The sequence below is a fragment of the Melozone crissalis genome, unplaced genomic scaffold, assembly GCF_028551555.1.
Source record: "Melozone crissalis strain CALT ecotype California unplaced genomic scaffold, PUWL_Pcris_2 ptg000007l_1, whole genome shotgun sequence".
NCBI lineage: Eukaryota > Metazoa > Chordata > Aves > Passeriformes > Passerellidae > Melozone > Melozone crissalis.
In genome coordinates this window covers 7,470,366-7,496,263 of record NW_026535785.1, presented here as the reverse complement: position 1 = coordinate 7,496,263, position 25,898 = coordinate 7,470,366, and the positions used below count along the sequence as shown (strand labels likewise).

General features: G+C 47.2%; 1 protein-coding gene across 1 annotated transcript in view; it reads left to right on the top strand.

Moving 5' to 3' along the window:
* Positions 1 to 621: 621 nt before the first annotated feature.
* Positions 622 to 25,898, top strand: part of ATP6V0D1 (ATPase H+ transporting V0 subunit d1) — a 33,700-nt gene continuing 8,423 nt past the window's right edge. Inside the window, exons 1-3 of the mRNA XM_054269357.1 lie at positions 622 to 800; positions 9,864 to 10,035; positions 23,812 to 23,990. Of these exons, the coding sequence (XP_054125332.1) occupies positions 671 to 800; positions 9,864 to 10,035; positions 23,812 to 23,990 (481 nt within the window). The 5' untranslated portion in view covers positions 622 to 670. The remainder of the gene's footprint in view (positions 801 to 9,863; positions 10,036 to 23,811; positions 23,991 to 25,898) is intronic.

Sequence of the window (25,898 nt, the reverse complement as noted above, 5' to 3'; positions counted from 1 at the left end):
GCTCTGGATATTTTTGACCCTGCAGGTGTGATTTTTGGTGTTACAATGCAGATAGTTCAGCTCTAGGATACATGGACCTCGAGTATTTCACTAGGTTTACAATGTACCTGTAGCCATACATCACCATCTTGACTTATTGCATCCTTAAAGCTTGCTCTGGGATATTCTTGAGTGACGGGTGCTGGCTGCTGCCTGTTCTACTGATTAAGTCTCCTTCCTGATTAGGGTTGAAAGTACACAGAGGTCTTGTATCAAAAACCATCTTGCCTTAATATAACGTTGACATATCCCACATTTTGCAACGCCTTTACATCAAACAAAACTATTTTATTTTTTCCAGAGCAGCTCCTGGAAAAGCCCTTTAACTGGCTAGGTATTTCCCGACTAGTAGAAGCGGTGTCTCGGCAGCAGGCGACACTGCCAACTTTACTTGCGTATTTCCCTTGTGCCTATAGCGCTCACGGCGGCTTAGGCGGAGCGAAGGGGAGGCTCACACCGGGCGCGGTGCAGCCGGAGCAGGGGCTCACGGCGGGCAGGGGCTCATGGCGGCCGCCATCCCCTCAGGCCGCTCCCGCCCCGCGATGGCTGCCGGGAAGGGGCCGCGGCCACGTGAGGCGGCCGGTCACGTGAGGCGGCGGGCGGTAGCGCTGCCTGTGCCGCCGCTGCCGCCATGTCGTGTTTCCCGGAGCTCTATTTCAACGTGGATAACGGCTACCTGGAGGGGCTGGTGCGCGGCTTTAAGGCGGGGATACTCCGGCAAGGCGACTACGTGAACCTGGTGCAGTGTGAGAGCCTGGAGGGTGAGTAGCGGTGGAGGCCTGAGGCAAGCGGAGACAGCCCCCTCCCCCCCTCCCCGCTATCCTGAGGGGAATGTTCGGGCTGAGGGGAGATGGTGGGGGGCTGTGGGGGGACGAGGGGAGGGAAGGAGCTGTCTGGCAGTGGGGAAGAGATCCGATAGCGGCGTTTATAAGGAGCTGTTCCCTCTTTACCCCATGGCTGGTCGGTGCTCCGTCCTGGCCCCTCACCCCGCTCAGCTGACTCAGTTTCCCGGTCAGCCCGGCCGTGTGATTGCACAGCTGCTGCAGTGCTGGGAGGGAACTTGGGCTCCTGCTGCTTCCTTGAGGTGGCCGTGTAGCTGCACCCTGCGGGTTTTGGGAGCCTGGTGGGTTTTGACAGGCCTTGCTGGTGAGACGTTTGTGCCTTCGCTCCTTAAAGGGCAGGAAGCCTTTTAAGGCCTGAAACAAGGTTGTTGGTATTACCTAAGATCCCTGATATCCATGATTAGTGTTTAAGGACATCAGGTCAGCTAGGAAAGTACCTGCTGTTATTGAAAGATCACTAGTGGGAAAAAATCTAGTGCACATCTGAGTAAATTCACCAGTGAATTATCTGTTGCCTCTGATTTGGTATTCTCTTTTGAGGCTAATTCTGATTTCCAGCCATCATCTTTTTTTCTAGATCACTGTGCACAAACTTGCAGAACTGTGAGGGTTTCTTTTTTAACTATGGAGGTGATGAAACACTGGCACAGGTTGCTCAGAGAGGTGGTGGATGCCCCATTATTGAAAGCATTCAAGGCCAGGTTGAATGGAGCTCTAAACAACCTGGTCTAGCTGAAGATATCCCTGCTCATTGCAGGCACTTGGACTGCATGGCCTTTGAAGGTCCCTTCCAACCCAAACTATTCTGCAGTTCTATCATCACCTGTGGTCAGCTCATCATCTTAATTAGTTGGTGCTAAACTGTTCCTCTGATCAGTGACCTGCTTGGCAGTTTTCACTCTTTGGTGTACAGAACCTGGACCACAAATCACAAAGATTAAAACCAGGCCTGTCTTGATATAAACTAGAAACACACATATCAAAATATGATGGTTGTTTTGATCAGTGGAACTATAATTATTGGCTCATTCTTTCTTTAAAAAAAAATTAAGTGTCAGTTTTATGTAGACAATCATTGCTGAGTGGTTAATTGGCATTGACACTTTAGATGAATCCCTGGCCTGCTGAACCCTGGATGTAGGTTACCTGGAGTGAGCAGCTCCAGGTAATAATAGAATGGAACAGTGTTTGGCCCAGTCTCTACCTTAAAAATCCCCAGTATATTTTTACTTAGGACAGAATCTCTTTTTCCACTTTTCTTTTTTTTTCCAGCTCTTTGCTTGCAGCAGTCACTGTCGTTCCTGGTGTGGAGCCCAGGGCCTGGAATAGAGCAGTGGGAGTGACTTCTGCTCTCCTGGTAGTCACAAGTCTCAGCATGCTCTGAACTGTAACTTTTTCACCTTTCCTGCAGATAACTTCCTCTTTGGAGTTCTTCTGTACTTGGAGCTTCTCTTTTCTCTCTGTTTCTCAGTTTCTGAACCAAGCTGTGTGGTTCTCCCTTGGAGTGGAGCTGGCTGTGTTTGGAATGAGTCACGTTCCCATATGTTTGCCATGGCATTGTTGCTGTTCTGTCCCCAGCAGCTCTGTGTGGTGGCAGCTGCTGTGCTCTTGGTCACGCTTCACTCAGGACCTGGAGGCTCTTCCAAATTCACTGCCTGTCTTGTTACTCCTTCCCTTGGCTCACCATGCCCTTTTGGAGAGGGATTTTTCTTCAAAGGAGCATTGTTCTTTATTACTTACATAGGTCTCTGGTCAAACAATTTCTTTCCTCTGTCCTTTTAGTGCTGATTTTCACATTTCAGTATTTGTTTTCTGTGTTCTACTGACTGTTAACAGATGCACATCTGCCCTAAATCCAGGCAGTGGCTGATGTATTAGCAGCCAAAATAAGTACTGGGCCATAAATTACTGATACATTCTCCTCTTCTCTCTGTTTAGTCTTTGCTGCTGCCTCTCAGATGTCTGGCTCTACAGTTGGTCCCAGTCCTGGAGCAAGTGTTTGCCCTGGCCATATAGAAAGCCTGAAGGACCGAGGCTGTTCTGGGTCTGGCCCTGAGAATTGGGTATCTGGCTGCTTGGAGGATGTTGTGCTTCCAGGTCTGAAATGCTGCTCCCTCTGGTGTGCCCAGATCAGTGTGGAAGCATAAAGGGATTGACTTGTCTGCTTCAGGACTTAGGCTGGCAGTTTAGTGCTGCTGGCAGGGAGGAAATCATGCTTTTCTGCATGATCCCCTGTTGTCTCTGCTTGTCTGATCACAAGGTAATCTGGTCCAAGCTCTCCATTGTTGAGCTAGGAACAGAGAGCCAAATGGGCTGTCTGTGGTCAGGCAGGCTCCTGAGCTGGCCCTAAGAAGTGCAGAAAAGCATGGATTGAGGGTGTGTGTGTGAGAGCTGATTTGATTTAAGCTTTCTCTTAAATCCTGTAGCAATAACATGTTTAATGCCTTCTCTTAGCTCCAAAAGTCCTGGTGCTCTGGTTGTTCCTCAGCCGAGGCCCTGTGCAGCAGCAGTCATGGGCTGGGAGCGTTTGGAACCTCCCTGGTGGTCGCTGCTGTATCCAGTTCCTGCTTCTGACACAAGGTGTCAGTGAAGGACCTGGAGCTGCTTTCCCCTGCTCCCGTGCTGTGAGCGTGGATCTGTGCTTAACTGGAATCTGTCTGGGGCAACCAAACTTAGGAGTCACCCAGATTTCTACTGTCAGAAGATTGGTGAGACATCTACAGCTCTTCAAGCTGTGGTGGCCTGTCAGGGGTCTGATGTTCTGTCAGGAGAATGAAAAGCTGTTGATGCAGTTGAGCAGTGGGGATGCTTTTAAGCAGCAGAGTTCAGTCTGGGACTGGAATGTTGGTTATAACTGGCTTTACTGTTGGTCTGCAAAGAGCATGCAGAGCCCAAGAAGTGCACAAAAGCACCCTGAACCAGGAGTGTCTTTACCCTTAGGTCAGTGTTCATGAGCATCCTATTGCTACTACTACTTCTTGCTTCCACCGCAGCAGTGTAGAGAGCTGCTTTCTTTCTGACTTGTGTTGTAGAGGTGATTGGTGGGTGAAATCCAGCAGCAGGATGTGTCACCTTCTAGCTAGGTGATGAGGCTGAGGAGTGGCAAGGAGTTGGCTCAAGCTTGTGGGCCTCTTTTGGGAGAGGCCTTCTGGAAACTGCATCTCAGCACCACCGCTCTGTGGGTGTCTGTGCCTCTGTCCATGCAGCTGGCACAGCTGGGATACCCTGTAAACAGTGGTGTGCACTTGGAGGAGTGGGATCTGTCCATGGAGTTTGTCTTCTGTACACCAGGCTGTGTGCAGTGTGGGCTTTTGTTTTCATTGTCTCAAGGATCTTTTTTCTCCCCTGCAGGCTGCATTGCTTTGAGGTGTTCAGCACATCTCCTTTCATGAGAGAAGAGCAAGGGAGGCTGTGCTACCTGTCTCTTTTTTTTTTTATCACTGTGGCCCTAGAGTTTAGGCCCCAGGAAGGCTGGAGTGAGGCTTCTCTTTCAGCCTCACCACATGGGCAGTGTGTCCTCTCTTGTGTGAGGGTGTTGCAGAGCTCCAGACTGACTCCAAGAGTGCTTTTGGTGGAGCTCATGATATTCCCCTGTGTGAAGGGGGAACAGCACAGATCCTTTACTGTGCTACCAAGCAGAGAGAGGCCACTTGATGGTCCCAAGGTGTGGCCATGCTTAGATCCATCCTGAGCTCCAAGAGTGGTTCAGTCTCAACTCGGGGGCTGTAGAAGCCAGGCCTTAGTGTGCTGGGGACCTTTCATTGACATTCACACAAGGATGATTTGTCACTCTCCTGACATCTTGGAGCCCTGTGTGAAAAGCTGACTCCTGTGTGCTGGCACTGTGCAGCAGGACTGACCCCTGGCCCCAGGGGATTTCTCCTGCCAAAGGAGGCAGAGCCTACAGGCAAGGTGAGATCTGAGAAAGTACAGACCATTCCTGTCCTCTGAATGCTCACTTCTTGTGTAGCAACAAAGCAGTGTCCAAAATGCTGTCCTGCTAATTTTGGTGCTTTGTCCTGCATCCTGTATGGGTGTAACCACTGGCTGTGGCTGTTTCATCAACTCTCCTGTTAAATCAAGCTTCAGGAAAACATCATTTATTGGAAAAATGATGGCACTTCCATAGCCTGCTAGATCATGGTGGCAAACAAACACTGTGGTCACTGGCTTCCTGCAGGGTTCAGCAGAGGCTCTTTGCTGTTTGTTCTGGCCTCCTTTACCAGGCAGAGACCTGCTTCATGGCTTCTCCTAGCTAAACTTCAAGCAGCAGCTGAGGTCAGCTTCTCAGTAGTGGTGTAGCTTCAGCCCTTGTTTGGGTCCTGCCCCTTGTGAGATGATGATGCTGTCTGGGTTTCCTGGCAGGTATTGCTGCTCGGCAGCCACTCAGTGCTTTCATCTTGTTTTTCCTCAGCTGTCAGCTCCCACAGCATGAGACTGTTTTCTGCCCTGTTTGTTTTAGTTTCTCAGTGATTTGTTGTCTCTCCCTTATCCCCTGCACTAGTTGCTGGGCTGATGTCCTGACTGGGCTTCTGAGGTTACAGAGTGACTTAGAGCAGTCTGCTTTTGGAGGGGGAAAAAAGCTTACTGGGGATGCAGGCAGATGAGGAGGGGTTACCTTGCCTTTTGGACAGGTTAGGAAGGGGCTGCCAAGTTGAGTGGCTCCTCATGGAACACAACCTGGCTGTGCTGGGTTTGAAGCTCTGAGTGGAATGAGTTCAGTCCCAGGAAGGGATGAGCTAGAAACACAGGCTGCTCTTTGGTGCTGAGGGCATCTCAAACGGGTGAAAAGTCAGAGGTGAGCTGCTGGTGGAGGAAAGAGCCAAAGATGATGCTTCTCTGTGTCTCACTGTGGCTCAGATGAATTTGCTCCCTGACAACAAAGAAGCGGTAGCACGTCACTGCTGGTGGTGTGCAACCACAGGAAAGGTCTTAAATTCTGCAGGGAACAAAGGGTCTCTGAGTTCTTCTTGAACGAGATTTTCAGAGAATCAGCTTCAGGAGTGTCTGAGGTGGCTATAAACAGACCAAACAAACAGCAACAAGGCAAATGGTAATGACTGCAGTCTCCTGAAGGGGGACGTGGGCGATGTAGCTCATCTGCAGACTGCTGTGTAATCCCTCAGCTGCCTTACTGCCTCCAGCCTGGGAGATGGCAAATGATATTTGAATTTTTATATAGGCGGTGGTGGCCCCAGGTGTTTTGGAGGAAGATGTCGAGGTCACAGCAGATAATTTTTGTGAAAACATCAGTTCAGCTCAGAAGTTGCGGGAGCTGTTTCTGCTCCTGTGTGTGAGAAGACAGATCAGTCCTTGCCTGGAAGTGTTTGAGCCCTTTACTTGATTCAGAGCTCTGCAATGCAGTTACAGCAGGAAAGAAGGAAGGGTTGGAAGTCTGAGCTGATGGGGCCATGGATCACTCTGAGCAGGGCTCACAGGAGAGGCCTTGACTGACAGATGTCTGACAGACTAATGGCTTGGTTCCTTGTTGTGTCAAAGCAAACTTGTAGGAGAGGATCGTTGCATTAGTGTGGATATTAAGTCTCTTCTGAAGATGTCATGTGAAATATCCAGGTGTTGGCATAGCAGTGTGTTGATTAAGCTCTGGTTGTGTTTGTGGCTCATGTACAGGCAGCTGCATAAAAACCAGAGGGCCTGATCTGAGAGTTGATAGGAGGTGGCTGTAAGTACATGTCATGGCAATCCCAAGCACTACCCTACCCAGCTGAAAAAGACTGTCATTCTGACAAACAGTTGTGTTCTTGCACGAGGCAACTTTATGGGAGCAGTGACCTGGCCATAATTTCCTAGATTTTGCGGTGGAGGAGAGAGAACAAAAGTTTTGTGGTCATTCAAGTGCTCCCTTGCCATAGGCTGGCTCAGTCTGTTACATAAAGTGTGTGAACCTCTTGGAAATATGCCAGAACAGGCAAATGTATCTCTTAAAATCAATCCCTGGGTTGAGGCCGTGTGCTGTAGTTTGTGGGGATCTGGAGGAGCTCATCGGGAGGGGCTGGGCTGCAGCTGCAGCTCTCCCTCCTTTTCAGCAGCAGCTGGGGAAGAGGCCCTGCAGAGCCTTGCAGCCTTATCGACCTGCAGCGTGTGGGATCTCTGGCAGCTGCCCCTGCCACGGTGCTGCTCCTGCTGCCAGAGGCCAACTCCAGCTGAGTCCAAGCTTGTGTGAGGAACCTGAGCTTTTGGAGAGCTCGGGGCTTGCTCAGCAGTGAGGCCATTTATTAGTCACCGTGCTACTGGGACAGCTCTTCTGGCAGCAGGTTTGTGAAACCACGGGATTCGTTTGCTCTCATCTGAGAAGCTTGACATGTGAATAGTCCTATTAAAAGCTCCCAAACCCTCTTGGCTGAAGCTTGGTGACTAGCCCAGCAGCTGGAGGAGGACAGGCTAGTGTAAAGCACTGATGCACTGTGGGATGCACTGAGTCAGGGTTCATCAATCCGGTCCAATTTTTAGAAAATATGTTCCGTTTTGTCTGCTTGGATGCTAAAGGATTCAGAAAAGTTTAGTTCTGCAGTTTGTGGCTGGCCTTCCTTGTAAAAATGAATTCCAAGTGTTATATAAACATGGCCCTTATTCCAGTTGCAACATAATGTGCTGGCTCTTGTGCTGTGGAGTTGGGGGCACAACCCCTTCATGGAGCAGGGCAAAATGTTCCGGCCAAGCAGCTCATGGGAGCTTGTTCAGAGCTGTTGGAGAGCCTGCAAGGCACAACGTGCAGCCTGTGTGCCTCTGGTCTAGATACAGTGCAGCTCTGACTTCCTGGAAGTACAGCAAACTCCTTCTTGTGTCACTGAGTCTGTAGCATCTAGTGACATGATAGCAGAGGAGCTGCTTGCAACCTCAAAAGCAGAGTTTCAGGTTGTGATGACAACAAAACAAACCAATGGTGCTGGACTTGAGGAAACAAGCTTTGGCAGCTTCCCTACCCAAGGCAGATCTGGGAGGATATGCCATAGCTGCTTCCTCTCCAAAGTCCTGGATGCTGCAAAACAACATCACATGCCTTTTTGGGCAGACTTAGCTTCCATTAGAGCTCTGCACAACTACTGGGAACTGCAAGTAGGAGGTATATGAATGCAACTACTGCAGTTCCCTGTGCCTTCCCTTGTAATCTGACCTTATGGGTATAATACTCTTACCAGGACCTTTTCTCTCATATTCATTGAACATATTAACTGATCAATTTTGTTCCATGTTTTCTCCAGTTTCTACTAAAAGCAAACTAGTAAAGTCCTGATCTGTCACGAACTTATTTTCCACTCAGACTCCAATGTTCATCATTCAAGAGCTTTAAAAAGTGGGACAAAAACTCATTAGAAGTAGTTCAAGATTCATAGAATTATTGAATGGTTTGGGTTGAAGGGACCTTAAAGACCATCTTGTTCCAAACCTTCTTCCACAGGCAGGGACACCTTCCACTATACCAGATTGCTCCAAGCCCCATCCAACCTGGCCTTGAGCACCTGACAAACTGAGTGGTATTTAAGTCTCTGGCCTTTATTTTCCTTCCCTATAAACTCCAGCTGTTTTCTGTAACACTGAGCAGTAGGAACATCTTTGTAACTATGGAGTGCTGGGTCAAAACCATTTTTACTAGAACTCCTTGGAAATACCCAGAAGAGTCAGTTGGCTTGGAAGCCGTTTGACCCCTGATCCCTTGGGCTGAGAACAGTATCAAGCTGTACAAGCTCAGGTTGAGCCTGAGGAGGAGCTCTCCAGCTCTCCATGGCTGGATGTAATGTCAAAAGGTCAAACTCCTCAAAGCAGGCTGAGTGCTTGCTCTGACCTCAGTGCTGTGCATGCTTGTGCCATAATGCTGAGGACTTGTGTGGCTCAGTGGAAGTGAAAGGCAGCCTCAGTAATGCTGCTTCAGAAAAACCGGGGAGAAATGTCTTCTTTTGTTTTCTCTGGATGGTGAGTTCACATCTGGTTTGACTCAACTCTTCCAGCTCCTCTCCTTACCCCACAAAGGTCTTGAATCCCTGGGAGGATGCTTGCTTGCCTCACTGGCCCTCTGAGGTGAAGCTGAAGGGAGATGAACATTGTGTACCAATGCAGCTAGCAGAGCTTTGAGGAGTAGTATTGTGTGACGTTCCTTACTTCTGGATTCAGTTTTTCCACAGAGACACTTAAATGCTTTTGGCTCAAACAGTGCTTTTATCTTGACAGAACTCAGCATGTTGTGGTTGCTTGTTGGCCAGGACTGCAGCTTGGTTGGGCACCTGACCTGCAAGCAGGGGTAAGAGAGGAAACAAAGGTTTCCTCTGCTTGGAACTGGAGAAAGGGAAGACTTCTGAGCATGTTCTTCCATCCTGGGCAGGGATTGCCTGCCCTGGGAGGTGGATTTAAATGGTCTTCATCTTCACTAGCCCCTCTCTACCTATTAATGCCTGAATTCTATTTACCAGCACAGTTAGCTGGGCTGCTTTGATAATGTAAGACCAAGATGGTTTATAATTTCTAAGTTGCTGTTTCTGTCCTTTTTGTTTTGAAAGCTTTACAAATGTTTGCACATCACTAGTATCTGGGGAGACTTGCTGTGAGGAGCCTGCACCCAGAGCCCTTTTGGCTAGATGGAGTGCTTAAGTTATTTGGTTTTTTTCTCCCCCTGGATTTCTAGCTAGTACCTCCTAGAAAATCAGTAAGCTTCCACCTTGACCTAGCAGAGTGAGCTGCTGGCACCAGTGTGTGTGCTCAGTTACACAGATGGTGTCACAGATTTCTCTTTAAGATGAGGCAAGGCTGATGTGGTGAAACACTGATCTTTTCCTGCATTTGGATTGTCCATGATAAAACTGAGAGCAAATATGACCTAACACATGGGATTTGTCTAGGTGATCTTTCAGAGAAGAGAGTGCCTGAGAAGTGCTGACCAGCATTCTTGGCTATGCTAAAAAAAACCAAAAAAAACCAACCAAATCCAGTCCAAAACCCTCTAGGGTGTAATTTTTCTTTTATTTTCAGACTTGAAGCTGCACCTCCAGAGCACAGACTATGGGAACTTCCTGGCCAACGAGGCGTCCCCGCTCACCGTGTCCGTCATTGACGACAAGCTGAAGGAGAAGATGGTGGTGGAGTTCCGTCACATGAGGAACCACGCCTACGAGCCCCTGGCAAGTTTTCTGGACTTCATCACGTGAGTACCAGCTGCTCATAAGCAGCATTTGAAATGCTGCTGTTCTTCCAGACTTGAGAGCTCTGACCACCTTTCTACTCTCAGCCCTGTGCCTGCTGTGTTTTGTGCAGCTTCTTGAATGAAATGGGTGTGATTGTATCAGGAGATCTCAAAGCAGCAGCATTGTAGCATTGTATCTCTGTTATTAAAGGCTTCTGTTCCCAGGGAGCCTGTGCTCCATTGGTACAGCTGCTTGGCTGCCTTCCATTGCAGCACTGATTCAGTCTCTTAGAGGTACCATTTATCTTTGTCCCTGTTGTTCAATGTTCTTGGTTTTTTAAAACTGTGGTCTTGCTGCAAAACATAGGTATGCCGTGTGTGTGCATTACAGGAGTGATGCTAGCTCTGAGCCACTGACAGCCTTCATCAGGGCTGATGTGATTCTGCTGTCCCACCCCACACAAACTGGTTCAGGGAGTTGAGCTGGCCAGAAATTGAACAACTTTTCCCTTTTGGGGTTGACCTTTGACTGGTTTGTTTTTCTTGGACAGCTCAGTGGGATCCAGCAAATGCCAGCACTAGGGGAAGGCAGGACCTGAAATGAGCAGCAGGGAAACAGAGGGCTGCAGCAGCCTCAGCACGTCTCTGACAGTTGGTGGAAACACATGGGGCAGGTTCAGCTGATGTGAAAAGCTTGAAATAGCCCAGCAGTCTCGAGGTATCTTCTCCCAGAGGTTTTGTACAACCCTCTGCTTCCCAGTGTGCTGCTCTGGTTTGTTCAGTAACAAAATGGAATTGTGGCAGAGGGATGCTAGTTGTTCTAGCTTGCATCTGAATCATGGAAGTAAAATTGACTTTTTTCCTTCCTCAGTCTATATTCCTGTAAGCTCTAGTTTAGCTTGCACACTACACAGCCAATGGTCTCCTCTAACCACCAAGGAGATGCCTCAAGGACAAAAGTGAGTTTCTGGTTCAGTAGAATGTGACTTTAACTTGCATTTGTGAGAAGGAGATCATACTCTGTTCTCAAGTGTGATAGTTAATGTATCACCTCTGGTACAGTGAGCCTGGGCTCATCACAAGTGCTCTGGCAAGTGATATTTAATCATGCATTTTGGCAGTTGTCTGTTATCCTGCTTACCAGCTACAAGTTTTTGAATGGTGCAGGCTGATGTAGAAGATCTTTGTGGTTAATGGAAAAATTTTAAATTTTCATCTATCTGTAGCATCTCCTGCATTTGCAAATATTGAGTAAACACCTGTCTCTCTGCCACCTGCCTTTGTGTTCACTCCTTTCTGTCTGGGTGCTACTGCTATCTCACTTTCTAACCCAGTGGCTCATATCTATTATTTTCTGTGTCAGTGTGTTAAAGCTGTCTCCTAAGCCTTTCCTGTTTTCTAAGAAATAGTTTTTACTTAAAAGCTTGTCAGTAAAATTTCTGGAGTTTTCATGTTTGGACCTAAACATGGAGCAAAACATTACTTAGCTCCCATTTTGCAGCAGTGTTTCCAATGTATGAAGCAATTTCTAATTCATCATCTTAGCTGTATGAAGCAATCTCTTCTATTCTCTCAAACTTAAGTTAACTCTTAAAACACCTCTTTGCCCATCTTGAATTTTCTGTCAAGATATCAGTGCTGTTTGAGCTTGGCAGTATTAGGTGGGTGGTCCTTTACTGTTGCTTTTCCTTTGCTATGTTACAGGATTATGAAAATGTCTCCATGGAATTATCATAAAAATCACTAATGCTTCTGTCATATCTGTTTAATGGCAATGGTTTGGGCAGCACAGCAGTATCTTGCAGATTTTTAGGCAACAGCAATGTTTTAAAGTCTCACTTTAATAACCAGTGCCAGTGTGGGGCAAACATGAGCTGAATGGTCTCAGACCATGCTTGCCTTGGTTGCACACTGCCTGACTTGGTAGGAAGGCTGTGGATGGCCATGGAAATCCAGTTCCTCTTAGCTTCAGTCCTGTTGATCTTTATCCAGTGTCTACATCCACCTTGTGTTTTGCAGAAGACTTCAGACATCTTGTATAATCAGGAAGGCTGGTTCTTACCAGCTTTTGGAATCACTTTTTAAAACTGGTGTTCTGCCCTCAACTAGATTTAACTTTGATCTTGTTCTGCTCCTGTCATTCTGATTTTGATGAGTTCTCTACAGCAAAACATGATTCTGTGCAGATACCTCTGTCTCTTGCTGCTGCATAATCTCTTTTTGAATATATTGTTTCTGTTCAGCACAGAATGTTCCTTCCTCAAGTTGTCTTCACTCTTATCTCTTATTTTCCTTTTTACCCACAAGATTTGCTTTAATGCCATTGTCTGCAGTGCTGCCTAGAGGAAGGCAAAAGGTGAAGCAGGAGAAGGTTGTTTTTCCATATGGAATGTCTGCACTCTTGTAGAGCCTTTTGTGCAAGGAGGTCAAGTGTTCAGTTGGGTTTTGTTGTGGTTCTGCTGCACCACTGATGGAGGGGTCTCCTCTGGGTCTGCACTCAGCACACCAGTTGAAGTAGAGAAGGTGTTACCAGCTTTGACTGGTCCAAGATGGGAGTCACTATCAGGGTATTAGAAACTCTAGTAACTGTAATCACTCTGCAGACAGGTTAAAACAAGATACAGTGAACCACAAGGAGTTTGGAGAGGGTGCTGCTTTTGCCCAGTGGGTCTTAGTATCTTCTCTTGATAAACCTAGTATTTTGGTGACTGGCCTAGTAGAAAAGAGGCTTCTTAGGCTGTGACTCTTCAGGCTGCCTTTCACACTGTGTTCCCTGAAACTGTCCCTTGGTTTGGGGCAGGGGACAGAAATTCCAGAGGTTTTGTCTGCTGACAGTGTAAAACTTCCCATGTGTGTCCCAAATAGCTGGAGTGGAGAACAGCTCTCTTTGGAGCTGGTAGCACATACTTGTGCCAGTGGTTTTCATCTAGCTCAGGCATGTATGGAGGCAGCACTGTAAAAATGTTCAGCCAAAGGATGCTGGCAGTGCTGGGGGTTTTGTGCTTGTGCACCCAGAGGTACTGTGTCATCCTGCCTGCCTGGGGGACACTGGGACCAGCCTTTGCCTCTTGATTTTCCATTCTGGGTGCACACACATAGGTAGGGGATGATTTATCTTTGCCTTTTGAACATGACTGTTTCCCACTCCATTCTTTCAGGGTAGTTAATGAGACTTGAGCAGGAAATGATAAGAACTGCTCCTGGTAGACAGCTCAAGGCAATTGAGGCACCAGGTGGTGAGAAGAAGAAATTGTACTCAACTGGATGTATCTGTGTGCTAATAGTATCCAGGCTGAAGTGAAATAAAAAATAGCAGAAAGATGTGGAAAGTTTGAGCAGGGCTGGAAAGCTTGAGTTCACTGAGACCTCTTCTGAGTTGTAAACAGAGATTTTTTAAATTGAGTGGGATTGTAGGAGGTGTGTCTGGCTCAAATTGGAAGGAAATGTTTTGTAGCATGTCCAGTTCAGCTTTGAAGCTCATTGCTGCTTGGATGCCTTTGTATGTACTTACCTTTTTGGCCTTCTCAGGACTCCTGGATAACCTCACACAGGATGGGCCCACTGGGGCCTCTTAACACTCATTGGTAGTGGCCATGCTGTGCGTGGCTGATGCCAGGAGCTGGATCAAGCACTTAAAAAACAGTCAAGCTTTCTCCTTCCTGAATGTCCTGCTGAACCTTTGAGGTGGTTTTGAGTGGATCATCAGGTGACTGTTGTGTTTATTTTCTGAGGATGCTCTGACCTGATTCAGGACACATTGCTGAGTTCTGGGGACTTGTCTGACTGTGGGAGCTGCTGTGTCCTTGTCTCCTCTGGCCCCAGCACCAACCTGCCAGGAGCCATGCCGTTTGTCCCAGGTGGAATGGTACCGTGTCATTTCACTCGTCTCTTTGAAGCAGCCCCTGCCATAAGGAGGCCAGGGAAGGAAGCAGCAGTGGGGGCAGTGCAGGGGCTCTGGGGCAGAGGGTGCGCGCTCCGTGCCCGGCTCGGGGAGGGGAGGCCGCGCTGCCGGGTGCTCGCCGGAAGGTGGCACTCCAGCCCTGTCCTTCCTGTCCCCAGGTGCGCAGCCAGCCTGGGTGAGCGTGTTCACCTGCGGAGGTGGGCAGGAGTTAACCTCTGTCCGAGCACAGGAGAAAGGACAGTGTTTAAAAGCACAGGAACAAAACTGACCCCAGAACACGGCTAGGCAGCAACCCCAAAGTAAGGTCTTTGTTCCCCAAGTCACTTGCTGACACTGATTTTTTTTTTTTTTTTTTTTGTCCTGTTGTGCTCCTCTCCTGGCACCACACTGACTCTTTCCTGGCTCTGGTTCTCTCCAGGAACTCTTCTGTGGCAAGTGTTGTGTTCTTAGTACCAAAATAAGGGAAATCAGCCAACTTCCTCAATTTGTTTTTTCAAGTGGTGGCTGTAGCTGGCAGTCTCTGCCACTGCAAGCAGAAAGCTCAGCTTGCTGGGCTGCTGCAGTCTCCATAACACACCTGCTAGCTCTGCATCTTGCCACACAGCTCCCTGCTGGAAGTCTGCTGGTGCTTCCCCATGTCTTTCAGCCAGCCACAGTAGGTTCTGAGTGATAGGCACAAATTGTCTGTTAACATCTCTGCTCCAACACAAACAATGGACTGTTCAGCTGGGGGAATGCAATGATGTTCTGTAGGGCAGCAACAAACAGGTATTAAGTGTTCTTGAAGCAGCAAAAGCCACTTCCTGAATTCAACAAGCACATATTGACTTGTGGGATGGAAGTGGGTTTTAGGTTCTTCTTAGTGGTGTGCTGCCTTGCCTTTCTGTACAGGCTTTGTTCTTTGTGTTAGCCTGACACGGTGCCATGGCCTGTCTCTCCTTCCTTCCAGTGTTCCTGAATATGGTTTAGATATGAGCAACATAATGATAAAGAATCCTGACTCCAGCCTGATGTAGCCTGATCAGATTGTCAGCTTTAGTGTTTTCCCAGTGGCAGGGAAAAGGGTTTAGTGGGTTTTTTGGGTTGGTTTGTTTGGTTTTTGTCGTGTGTGGGTTTTTTGTTTGGGGTTTGTTTTGGGTTTTTTCCCCTCCCCATTTCTTCAGCAGTCTCCTCCCTGCTCTGGGAAGTCTGGCTTTGCAGCAGACCACTGTCAAGGCCCTGGCAGCTGTTGGGCCCCTTGAGCCCTCAGCAAACTGATGGGCAGGGAAGAGTTTGGTCCTGTCTTCAGTGGGGGAGCTGCTGGCAGCTGTGGGCACTGAGTGTGCCGTGGGAGTGAGGGCTAGGGGCAAGCTGGGTGTAAATACATCTTCCAAATCTGTGATCAGGCCTGTCATCTAGAGGACAGACTAGGTCACCTTTTATCTTTATCTTACCAGCTTGCAAGGGCTGGGAACCAGGTTCTTTTTTGCCCCGAGGATGCAGCTGGGACCTTGGCTTTCAGTATGTTTTTGTGGTCACAAGATGTGTTTTTGATGAGGCTGCATGTACCTTTTCCCCTTGTGTGTGCCTTTTCTTCACTGACACTTCCCTCTGTTACCTTCTCCCTGACCCAGTCCTGCTCTGCCTCCCCCCTGCACTGGGTAGATCTAGTTGCTGCTGCACAACTTTGAATTCAATTTGAATTTTGCAGCAGTGGTTTTTCTGGAGCCAAATTTTTCAATTGCTACTTAAGCTGAAGAGCACTAATCTTCTCTGGAGTAGGAAGTTGTCTGTCTTCATTCTAAATGTACTGGAGTTTGCATCCTGGCATAACTGTGGAGGTTACAAAATATGACTGCATCCTTTTGAAATCCTTTCCTGCAGAAGGAAAAAACCCTTCAAATGCTTTAGGTGTAGTTCATTGTGACAAGTCCAACAATCTGAAGGATCTTTCCTAATGCTGCTGCGTTTAAAATGACATTATACTATTTCAGTCAGGTTCCTTGGTGGCAGTGAGGTTAGGAAGCAAAAATTACTGTAGTGGCTGGGGATTCTGCAATAAAAGGTTTAAGAGCCTTTTCTGGCAGAGATTGTTTTGGCAAAGCAGCACAGGTTTCTGACAAACAGCTTCCGTGTTTGCAGGGAGTGCAAAGTTGAACTGATAAGCCAAGTTCTTGGAGGGATTATGCAATTTTCAAAATTAGAGGGCATAGCTAATGGTCTGGAAATGATCAGAGATTGTATGGTGGCATCAGAGCTGCATCTGCTCACCTGCATTCCCAAAGGATGCTGATCTCATGCTGGTTTCCCAGAACCAATGTCTGTGATGATGGACTGGGTTGCATGGTGGTGACTGTGGGGTCATGGTGTGACTTCAGGTGCCCTCATTAGAAAGGGAATCTTTGAAAGGTGTGTTTCACTGTATATTACATTAAAATGCTGCCTTTTTTTTCCCTGATGTCTGAAAAACTTTTCATTTGGCCAGTGGATTTGAATGGGAACAACCTAACTGTTCTGCTATGGAGCAGCACTATTCTTCACAGTGTGTTACCACTGTGCCTGGCAAACAGTGAGCAGTGGTAGTGATCAGAAAAGCTAACAAAATGTTACTGGTGGCAGTAAAGATGCTCAAAAAGTGAGTGATGAGCTCCAGATTTCAGCCTGTGTGTCACTAAGGGAAGACTTCAGTGAAACTCTGCAGGGTCTGAGAAAGGGCTGTAGCATGCAGGCTCTGGGTAATTAGGTGAGAATTTATTGCCCCTGGATATCATCCCTGTCCAAGCTCATGTGGTGTCATCCACAGGCAATGTGTGGACTTCTGTATCTTCTTGGGCTTTGTTTAAAGCTGAGTTTCTCTGGTGAGTCTGCAGTTTGCAGGAACAGTCCTTGTACTTCCCTCATGCTCCTTCTTGCAGTCATTTCCTCAGCAGGCTGAGGAGAATGTCTGTTAGAGGCATAAAACAAGAAGGGAAGGGAGTGTGTATGAGGAGGTTATCAAAGCTGCTCAAATCAATTTGTGTGACTGCAGCTATTCCAGAAGAAAACCCATGTGCAGTGCCTTCAGCTGAGTGTGCACTCACTAAGCAATTCTGTTTACATGTAACATGCTTCATTCCTCTACTGAAACCATTCCCAAGGTCTTTCATGCTTGACCTTAGCGGCTTTTGTTTTCCTTTTACCTTTCCATTGATTTGCCTCACTCAGTACTCTAGACTGGCAAGTTCAGCCAGAAAAGGTCTGAAGGCCAAGAGCACTATTTTTGAAGGCTTCCTGGGTCCTAGTCCTCTCTCCCAGGTCCATTCTGTAAGCTGGTTTGAAGTCTAGCAAACACTTGTGTGGAGCTTTGAATAAGTACCATGATATTTAGAGGCTGAGCTAAATCTTGTGTCTGCCTCCTGTGGTTTACTGCATGTCAGGTGGGATGATGAATTTTCTTGGCTTCTGCTGGCAGCAGGTCTGTATGCACAGAGATGTTCTTCTGCACATTGGTCAGACCACACATTTACTGAGGAGCAGGTAAAGGCTTTTAGCCCTCTAAACTCATTCAGGTTTCTTAGCTACTAGAGACAGTTTGGGGCATAATGTGAACAGTGCAGCCTTTCCTCTTATTTTATATCCATGAAATGTTGTGGGGTTTGTGTTTTACAGGTAAGATAAGAAAAACTTTATGCAAGTTTGACTTCTGCAGCTGGTCCCTGGGAAAGCAGCATGATTACATGGTTTTGGTCAATATTTAAAATTTAATTAGGGCTCAAGTCTGTTCAACATGGCACAGAGTGCCAGGGCTCAGCTTTGCATATCAGCCTTGTGTTTCTCAAACTTTGAGACATCAAGTTTAGGTAACCAGAGATTCTTGCACCAGGCTGCAAGGTGCTCAAAACATTCCCTGATGTTTCAAGAGGTATTTACACATCAGGAACACTGAGTCAAATTCACAAAGCCTTAAAATTAAAAGTATTTCTAGCAGCTTTTTTCTCGTTAGTCTTTAATGCAGCCAAAACTGTATCCCTGCATGTAAGTTAACAGATGATACCAGTGGAAAACTGAGGTCAGTATCCCTAGAGACCTAGACTAGAGGATGGTGAAAATCATGTGGAGATACAGCTAAATTTAGATTAATGCTGAGAACATTCCTGGATACTTGGTTTTGAAAGGCTGCCACAGGCTCTGTAGCACTGTGAAGTTATAACTCTTTGCTCTCAAATGGTCTTGTTGATCTAAGTTTAGCAGAGCACCCACTTCCTGGCTGAGGGCCCTTGGTTTGTGGTGGCAACCATTAAATTCTCAGCTTTCTCTCTGGCAGGTTCATGAGTGTAGCACTTAGGTATGGTTTGTATTGGTGTGACTCTAGGAAGGACAGTGTGCAAAGGTAGGAAGAGACCAGCAAGGACACTGAGCAGAGATCATCACACACTGCATCTGCTCTTGCTGTTCCCTGGACTGTCTGAGCTTCAGCTGCAAAGGAGAGGTTGAACTGCTGCTGATCTGACCTGTTCTAATATGAGCTGAAAAACTGATTAAAGGATTTGACTCTGTTCACATCCATTGTCTGTTACTCAAACAAGTCTCAATGAGACACTGAGATCTTCCTGATGTGCAACATTCCTCTCCTTTCCAGATCAGGACATCTGTGCAGTTATTTACTAATGATCTTAAGCTGACCCCACAGATACAAACATCTCAGCTGTTGGCACTATTCTTAGTGTCAGCCACTGCTCTTTTGGGCTTTGAAGTCTGTGTGTTGCTTTCCCCCGTGGCTGCTTAACATTTGGAGCTTGAGAGAGGTGTGACAAGTGGCTCTGTGTACCAGCACAGTATCCAGTGGGATATGGATGGATCTGTGTATTTATGCACAAACCCAAGGAAGCAGCAGCAAAACAGCCTGAAAGTTTTTCCCTAAGTTACTTCTCCCAACACCCCTTGAGTGTGTGAACTGAATGAGCTGCAAGAGGAAGCAGTAGATGCTAAAGTGACTATAGTCAAAACAACTTCATTATCTTTTAAAGCTGTCTCTGGAATTCATGCCGAGTTCAGAGCACTACTCTGATCCCACTGGAAATTTTCCTTTTTCATCCCAAAATAAATTCATGCTTCTATAGTAATCTGAGTAACTGCCCAATGCAGTCACATAGGAACTTTGGCCTTGCTCACAGTAGTCTGAGTTAATGTCTAATGCTGGTTTTGGAAAGCACTGAAGCTGCCTGACCAAGACAATATCTTAACCCATCCCGACAAAACCCCTGCTATGCACCTCTGCATTGGCCCACTGCTGTCTGTTGGCTGTGACATGGAGGGCTGTCCTCATGATCCCTTGCAGAGCAGCTGCTGGAGCTACAGTTTTGGCTTTACTTTTGGAGGATCCCTGAGAATCTCAGCTCATGCAATATTCCATCATTAGTCATGCTTTGTGACTACTTGCAGTATTGTTAACGGTTTTTTTAGTGTCCTGGAACAGAAGGCAATAAAAGACCAACCTATCTGCTGTAGGACAATGATTCTTTATGATTAGATTAGATAAGTATGTGGAGGAGGGAGAAGCTGTAACTGTTTTGGGGTCACTGCCTTGCAGGGCTCTGCCTGAGTGCCTTGAGGCCAAATTGTAAATGCCCCATATGATGAGTGCTCATGCATTTCATGTGCTCCCATGCTAAAACAACTTTTCCAAATATTCAGTGGGCCACTGAAGTCTTTCTTGCATGTCTCATTTATCAGTGTCTGTACTTAAGTAATGCCAGAAGGAGAAAACATACATTGTCAAAGTACTTGTGTTCTACTCCTGCTTGATTCTGCTCCATAGCTACCCATGGGTGACTCTGTCAGGATTTAGCTCCTGGGGGTTGGCTCTCCCCTCTTCTCTGTGAGGGTTCTCTGCTGTGTCTGCCTGAGACCATAGCTCCCAAAACCAGCTGTGAGAATGGACTCTGGCCTGCTGCTGCTGGAAGGAAGGTTTCCCCCACCAGTGCCTCTCTTTTGGCTTCTCTAGGCATATCCTAGCCTGACTTTGTTCTTGTTATCTGAGTGTCACCCAATGTATATTGTTCTGCAGTGGGAATTGCTGGAGGAGCTAAGATAGTGGCTCCAGTTGTCTCAGACTTCAGGAAGCTGTAAATCATTGTCTCTACCCTGTTGTGGGTGATGCTGAGGATATTTCTATGGTTGCTGACTCTTTTTGGTCCCTTAATAAGAAATTATACTCTCCTGTGAGATGTTGCTAACACTTCTCAGTATTGACTAAAATTGTATTTCTGTGAATGTGAGTTTCTAGAATTTGTGACACCTCTGCTCAGTGAGTGACAGGAAGAGTTATGCCTGGTGTAACTGTGCATGTCAAACTCTGGCTGGTTTTGCGCCCATGTCCCCAGGTGAGCAGAAGGCAGCTCAAAGCAGGTAAAACACCTTTGTGTGCAAGAGAGTTTTGCTGTGCAGAGGCCATCCAAGTGGGCTGAAGTGAGGCTTCATGCTGTTGCAAGTGACAAACTACTTCCATTTTCTTATGTGTCCAGAACATGGTCCTCTTATTAGCTGCACTGAGAGCTAGAGAAGGTTAAAATGCTCTTGGAGGGCTCTGAGCAGGCATTAACCATGAAAGCTGAAACATTTGTAACTGGTTAGAACTTTATAGGAGATGAGGAAGATGACAACAAAAGTTGCTCTATTACACAAGTAGTTGAAGGTTCTTAGAAACACTGCTGCTGCTGCTGTACTTAATCTACTTCTTTGGGCCTGGGAGGAAATGCCAGCATAGCCAGGACCTCTCCTGTGGTCTTGGGACAGCTTTGGTGATGGAGGCAGATGGGGCCTTGTTGAAACCTGACCCAGCAGTGTGACTGTTGCCCCTTCCACAGATGAGAAGAGGCTTTTCCAGCTGCCCTGGCACTGGAAGACTTGTCCTGTAGCCATGAGTGGCTAAGCTGTGAATGGTTTTATTGTCATGAAGTAGGGACTGAATGTGAATGAGGATGGTTTGGCCTTGCTTGAAGTAAATGGAGATATTGTGAAGGATTAGGTAGTGCTGCTGGTGTCTGCCTGGCCTTAACAGGTACAAGAAGACCTTTGTCCTGCCATATTTGCCTTGTTGTTGTGAAGGTTTGAAATGCTTTCAGGAGGGAAATTTGAATGAGAATTCCCCTTCTGTCTCACACATATTGACTCTTCCTACAGGGATGAATCCTTTGACAGCAAGATTTAAGGAGGTGAAGTAATCTTTAAAACAGTTGGTGCTTCCTTGGCACTTGGGCTATGGACTGTGCATTTCCCAGACCTCCCTGAAGGATGAGGAAACAGTCAAGTTAAGGGGTATAAATTAAACAGGGATGGCCATGCTTTGCTGTCTGGCACTGGAAGCCAGCTGGATTGTCTTTCCTGAGACCATCAGTCCAAAAGAAGGAGCTTCCATGTGTGAAGAGACTCAGATTTTGGCAACTCTCCCAAAACCTGGCTGTGGCTTTTGTGCTGAGCTAGACTGGGAAGGCATGAATGAGCTTGGTGGGACTCCAGTGAGCTGCTCTGAACACCTGAGAGCAGTAGGGCTCCAGACGCTTCTCCTCAGTTCCTTTTGTGTAAAGTTGACATTGGCCAGGCTCCTTGCAAATATCTTGTGGAGAGTGGTAACTGTAGTAAACTGGGCATAGGAAGGTGTGCTGCCATACATGTCTGTATTTCCTTACCTATTCCTTCGCTGCAGGCTGAGTTAAAATAACAAATTTGGTCTGGTTGTACATTGTTGCCTTGCTTTGTTGAGAGAAGTGCTGGCCATGGTCTTTCCTTAAAGCTGCTGTGTTGCACTAAGGAAACTTGCATGTTGAGGGCAGATGGTGGAGCTGGGAAATGATCTTCTGTATCCTCGTTCTGGTGCACCTCATGGAGAAGCATCTGTGTTAGGGTGCAGATGCTTTTATTTACCAGGAACCAGCTGCTTACTGCAGGAGACTTACCTCAGTTCTCATAAACAGGCCCTTCTTGCTGTCCTGGAGATTGCAGTCATCTCCATGGTGAGAGCTGTACAAACAGGAGGGAAGATAATGACCTTGCAGATTAAAGGGCAAAAGGAGGTTTCCTAGTACATGAAGCTTGTGCTGATTGCCCTGGTTCTAGATTGAACCAGGAAAGGCAGGCTGTGAAAACAGAAGGGCTCTCTGCAAAAATCACAGGGCCAGGAGGTGCATTACTCAGCCTTGCAGTGTGGAGAGAAAAAAGCATTGCCTGTTTGAGGAACTAAGGTGTGGATTTGATGTTTTCACGGACGTGCCCTTTGAGCACATTTGAGAGGCAATCAGCCCATCTAATAAAAACTAGCAAAATCTGCCTTTAACTGGCTCTTACCTGCCTTTGATGTGGTTAAAGGGAAGCAAGTCTGCACTGTGCTCTTTGTTAGCTTGGAAATGCAAAGCCCAGCAGCATCCCAGTGTGTGTCTGTCAAACATCACCAGAGCCTTGCCGTGCCTGTCTTCACCTCTGTCCCAGGATGCTGGCCTTAAATTCCCTTTCTTCAGTACTTGAGTACCTGTGGGAAGCCTGACTCTCTACAACTCCAGATGTGCATAGCTCCTTTTCCCATTCTAGTTCAGGCCTGATCTCATTTGTTTTGAAGCAGCTCCTGCCAAGGAGCTTCTTCAGGTCTTTTCCATCATCTGATTTTTTAGAGTTCTAGGAGTGAGATCAAGGGAGTGTAAAATGCCACCCTGCTCTTGAGCATCCCTGTGCTACTCAGGGATAGCTGCAAAAACAACTTCTGCTGACTAAAAAAACCCCCTCATCTCACTTGATGTTTATCAAGTTCTCAGCTTGGTTGGCTTGGGCTTAGCTGGTGGTGGAGATGCCTAGACTATCACTGCTGTTCTTGCTGGGGACACTTGCTGTTTATGTGATGCCTTGATCCCTTGCTTGGACCTTCTACTTGGAGAAGGCTACCAGCCTTTCATGTGTTCCCAGTCTTCAGGCTGGCTGTGTCTCTCTTCTCTGGCTGGACTGGGAGGTGTTCTTTCTCTTCTGCTCAGGGGAGGCCTCACCTGGCATACTGTGCCCAGCTCTCAGCTCCTCAGTGCAGGAGGAAAATAGACATATTGGAGAGGAGGGCTACAGAGGGCTTGTGTTGGTGGAACTTATGCCAGGTACTGTGATTCCAGATTGAATGTCCCATTGCTGCCGTGCCAAAGACTGAATCTGCTAATCCTGAACAACATAAGTGAAGAACTTGGTTTGGGGTGTCATAACTTGGGCTAATGCGAAGAAGTTTGTAGCTTTTGGTGTAAGGTGTGAAAAACCTTGTGTGTAGTTTCTTGAGGGTGTGAGAGAAGGTTGTGCCAAAGCTGCCAGTCCTGTTGTTGTTGGAATGGAGTGAGGCGGCAGAAATGTGACCCTTCCTCCTTTCACTTGGCAAGATGGAGCAGTGTTGCTGGCACTGAAACTGGAGCCAGGCTCCTCTTGGAGGTTTGTGGGGTTAGAATGAGAGACAGTAGACAAATGACCATGGGGGAACATTAGGGAAAGCCTTTTCATTGCAAGTGTCTGGATGTTGAAGCAGAGCCCCAGGGAGGCTGTGATAAACACATCCTTGCAAGTAATTCAAAGTTCATATGAACACTCAAAAGTCTTTTTGCCTGAGCAGTTAGAGCTGGCCGTGCTCATAGCAGGGTATGAGGCCAGAGTCCTCCAGAAGTGAGTTCCAGTCTAATGCTCTTCAGTGGTAGGTGGTACCCAGATGGTGTGGTTCAGCTGTGGCATAAATCACAGCCTGGGATTATGCCTGACTGCCTTCTCCTAGGCTGGCATGACAAACAGATGCTAAGGAGGTGCCTTAGTACTTCTTTGTGGGAAGTGTGCATCTTTCTGGAGACGTTCACGAGGAGATGATGTGTGCCTGTTGCTGGGTTTCATATTGTATGTATTGTTTCAGTCTCCCTCTTTCATTCCTCCAGGTACAGCTACATGATTGACAATGTCATTCTGCTGATCACCGGGACTCTGCACCAGCGTTCCATCTCCGAGCTGGTGCCCAAATGCCATCCTCTGGGAAGTTTTGAGCAGATGGAAGCTGTGAACATTGCTCAGACACCTGCAGAGCTTTACAATGCAATCTTGGTGGACACTCCCCTGGGTGAGTGGAGCTGTTCAAAATACCTCCCAGCTGTCCATGGTGGAACAGATGTCCCTTTCTCCCCCAGTCTGACTATCTCCAGCTAAGCCTAAGTTGTGCTCCAGGAAGACAAAGTGGACAAAGTGGTGGGTAATGCACAGCTGTGGCTGTACTGCTTTGGTGGCTGGGCTTGAGTTCAGGTTTATGTCTGTCCTATGCTATCTTTTCCTCTGGAGGACAGCTACCTCTCTGTGCCCTTCAATCAGTGTCCAGGCCATCACAGTGGTAGGGCAAGGTGCTGGACAGTTTGGTTTTTGTGAGCCAGGCCTTAAGTCTCCTTAGTGAGAGGCTTTTGGGTCTTCTGCTGGAATGAATCACTTGATTTCTAGCACTTTTAGTTGGACCACTGGGTAATTTCTTGTATGCAGTTTTTATAGATAATTACAGAGATCTACGCATGCCCAGTCTTGTTCTGGGACTACTAAAATTAGTACTAGTTGAATAAAAGCCCTTTATATAAATAAAAAACAAACCCAAACAACGACAGCAAAACAAAAAGTCTCCAAAAGCTATTTAAAACTCGTTGTATACCAGCATCCTGGACTGAGGTACATTGTCTCAGGTCTACAGGCTTGTTTAGGAGGCACATAATGCTAAAACCAAGTATCTCATGAAGAGCTAGTCAGATAGATCTGCTCTTTAAAGATAAAAGGTGTAGGAAGTGGTTCTGGAGAAAATATGGAAGTCTTTGCAGTAGTAGGGGAGGTAGTCACAGGTGACTTTCTAGTTTAGCATCTGTGGGCAAAAACGTAATGAGATATGCCTGAGTCAGTGATTAGTCATTCTTTTGGGGTTGCTAGAAAGAAGAAAACACTCTAAGTCATCATGCTGTCTTTGATAGAAATAGTTGGCTTTGGAACTGAAAGTGCTTTTGTAAATGCTCTGTTATAATGAGACAAATGAAGCAGTCATCATGGAAAAATGACTTGTGCCCAGTAAAGAAGGGAGAACCTGCCTCAGGAGATCTGGGTTGCAAGGTAGGGCAACAACAGAGCAGGAGAACTGAGGCTCTGCATGCAGCTGAGTTGAGCCCACTGTGGGGATGATGTGTGGGAAGAAAATCCTCCTCACAAGTAAGTGGGAACCTTCCCATTTTGGTAAGAAGATAGAACAGAGTATTTCAGAGATATTATCTCTGAGACCTTAAAGCTTCCAGCAGAATATGGAGTGAAAATGCCCCATGTCAGTGTTGAGGTGCTTCTGGACAGCATGGCTGGCAATGGAGGGTCTTTGCCTCTTGCTTTCATGTACTTGTCCATGAGTTGGTTTTGCCTGCTCCAGCCCTGCCTGGGCTAGCTTCTCCAGACCTTTGCCCTGGCCGTGCCCTTGGGGCTGTGTACCAACCAGTGTGGCATTTCTTCAGCAGGGGAACATGGGGAGTAGCTGTGTTGCCTAAACAAGCAGGCATGCAGGCTTCAGTTGTTTAACTTGCACTCTTTCCAGTGACCACACGCAAAGAAACAGCGGCTCTATCTCCTAAAAGGACTTGAGTAGCTACGTGGCTTGGTGGGAATGCCTAACCCCAAATGGCTTTCATAGGTTAACAGGGCTGTAAGCTTAATTTGGGATATTGGAGGGCCAAGAACTGAAATAACTGTGTACTCATTCCTCAGCTACTCTGAAGTAGCCACTGCTTAGCTCTCCAGGCTGGCCAGCACATCCTGCAGTAAAAACCAGTCCTGGCACACTCTGTTTGCATTTTTGCCAACCATCGGGAGCGGCGTTCCCCCGGACACGTGGCACTGTGCTCTGGTGCTGCAGAGAAACTTCTGCAGAGGTTAACCTCTGTTCAGGACCCTCCAGACCCACACTGTGGCTGCTGTCCTTCCAAGCAGCTCATGCTATAAAAGCGGTGCAGGCCAGAGGTGT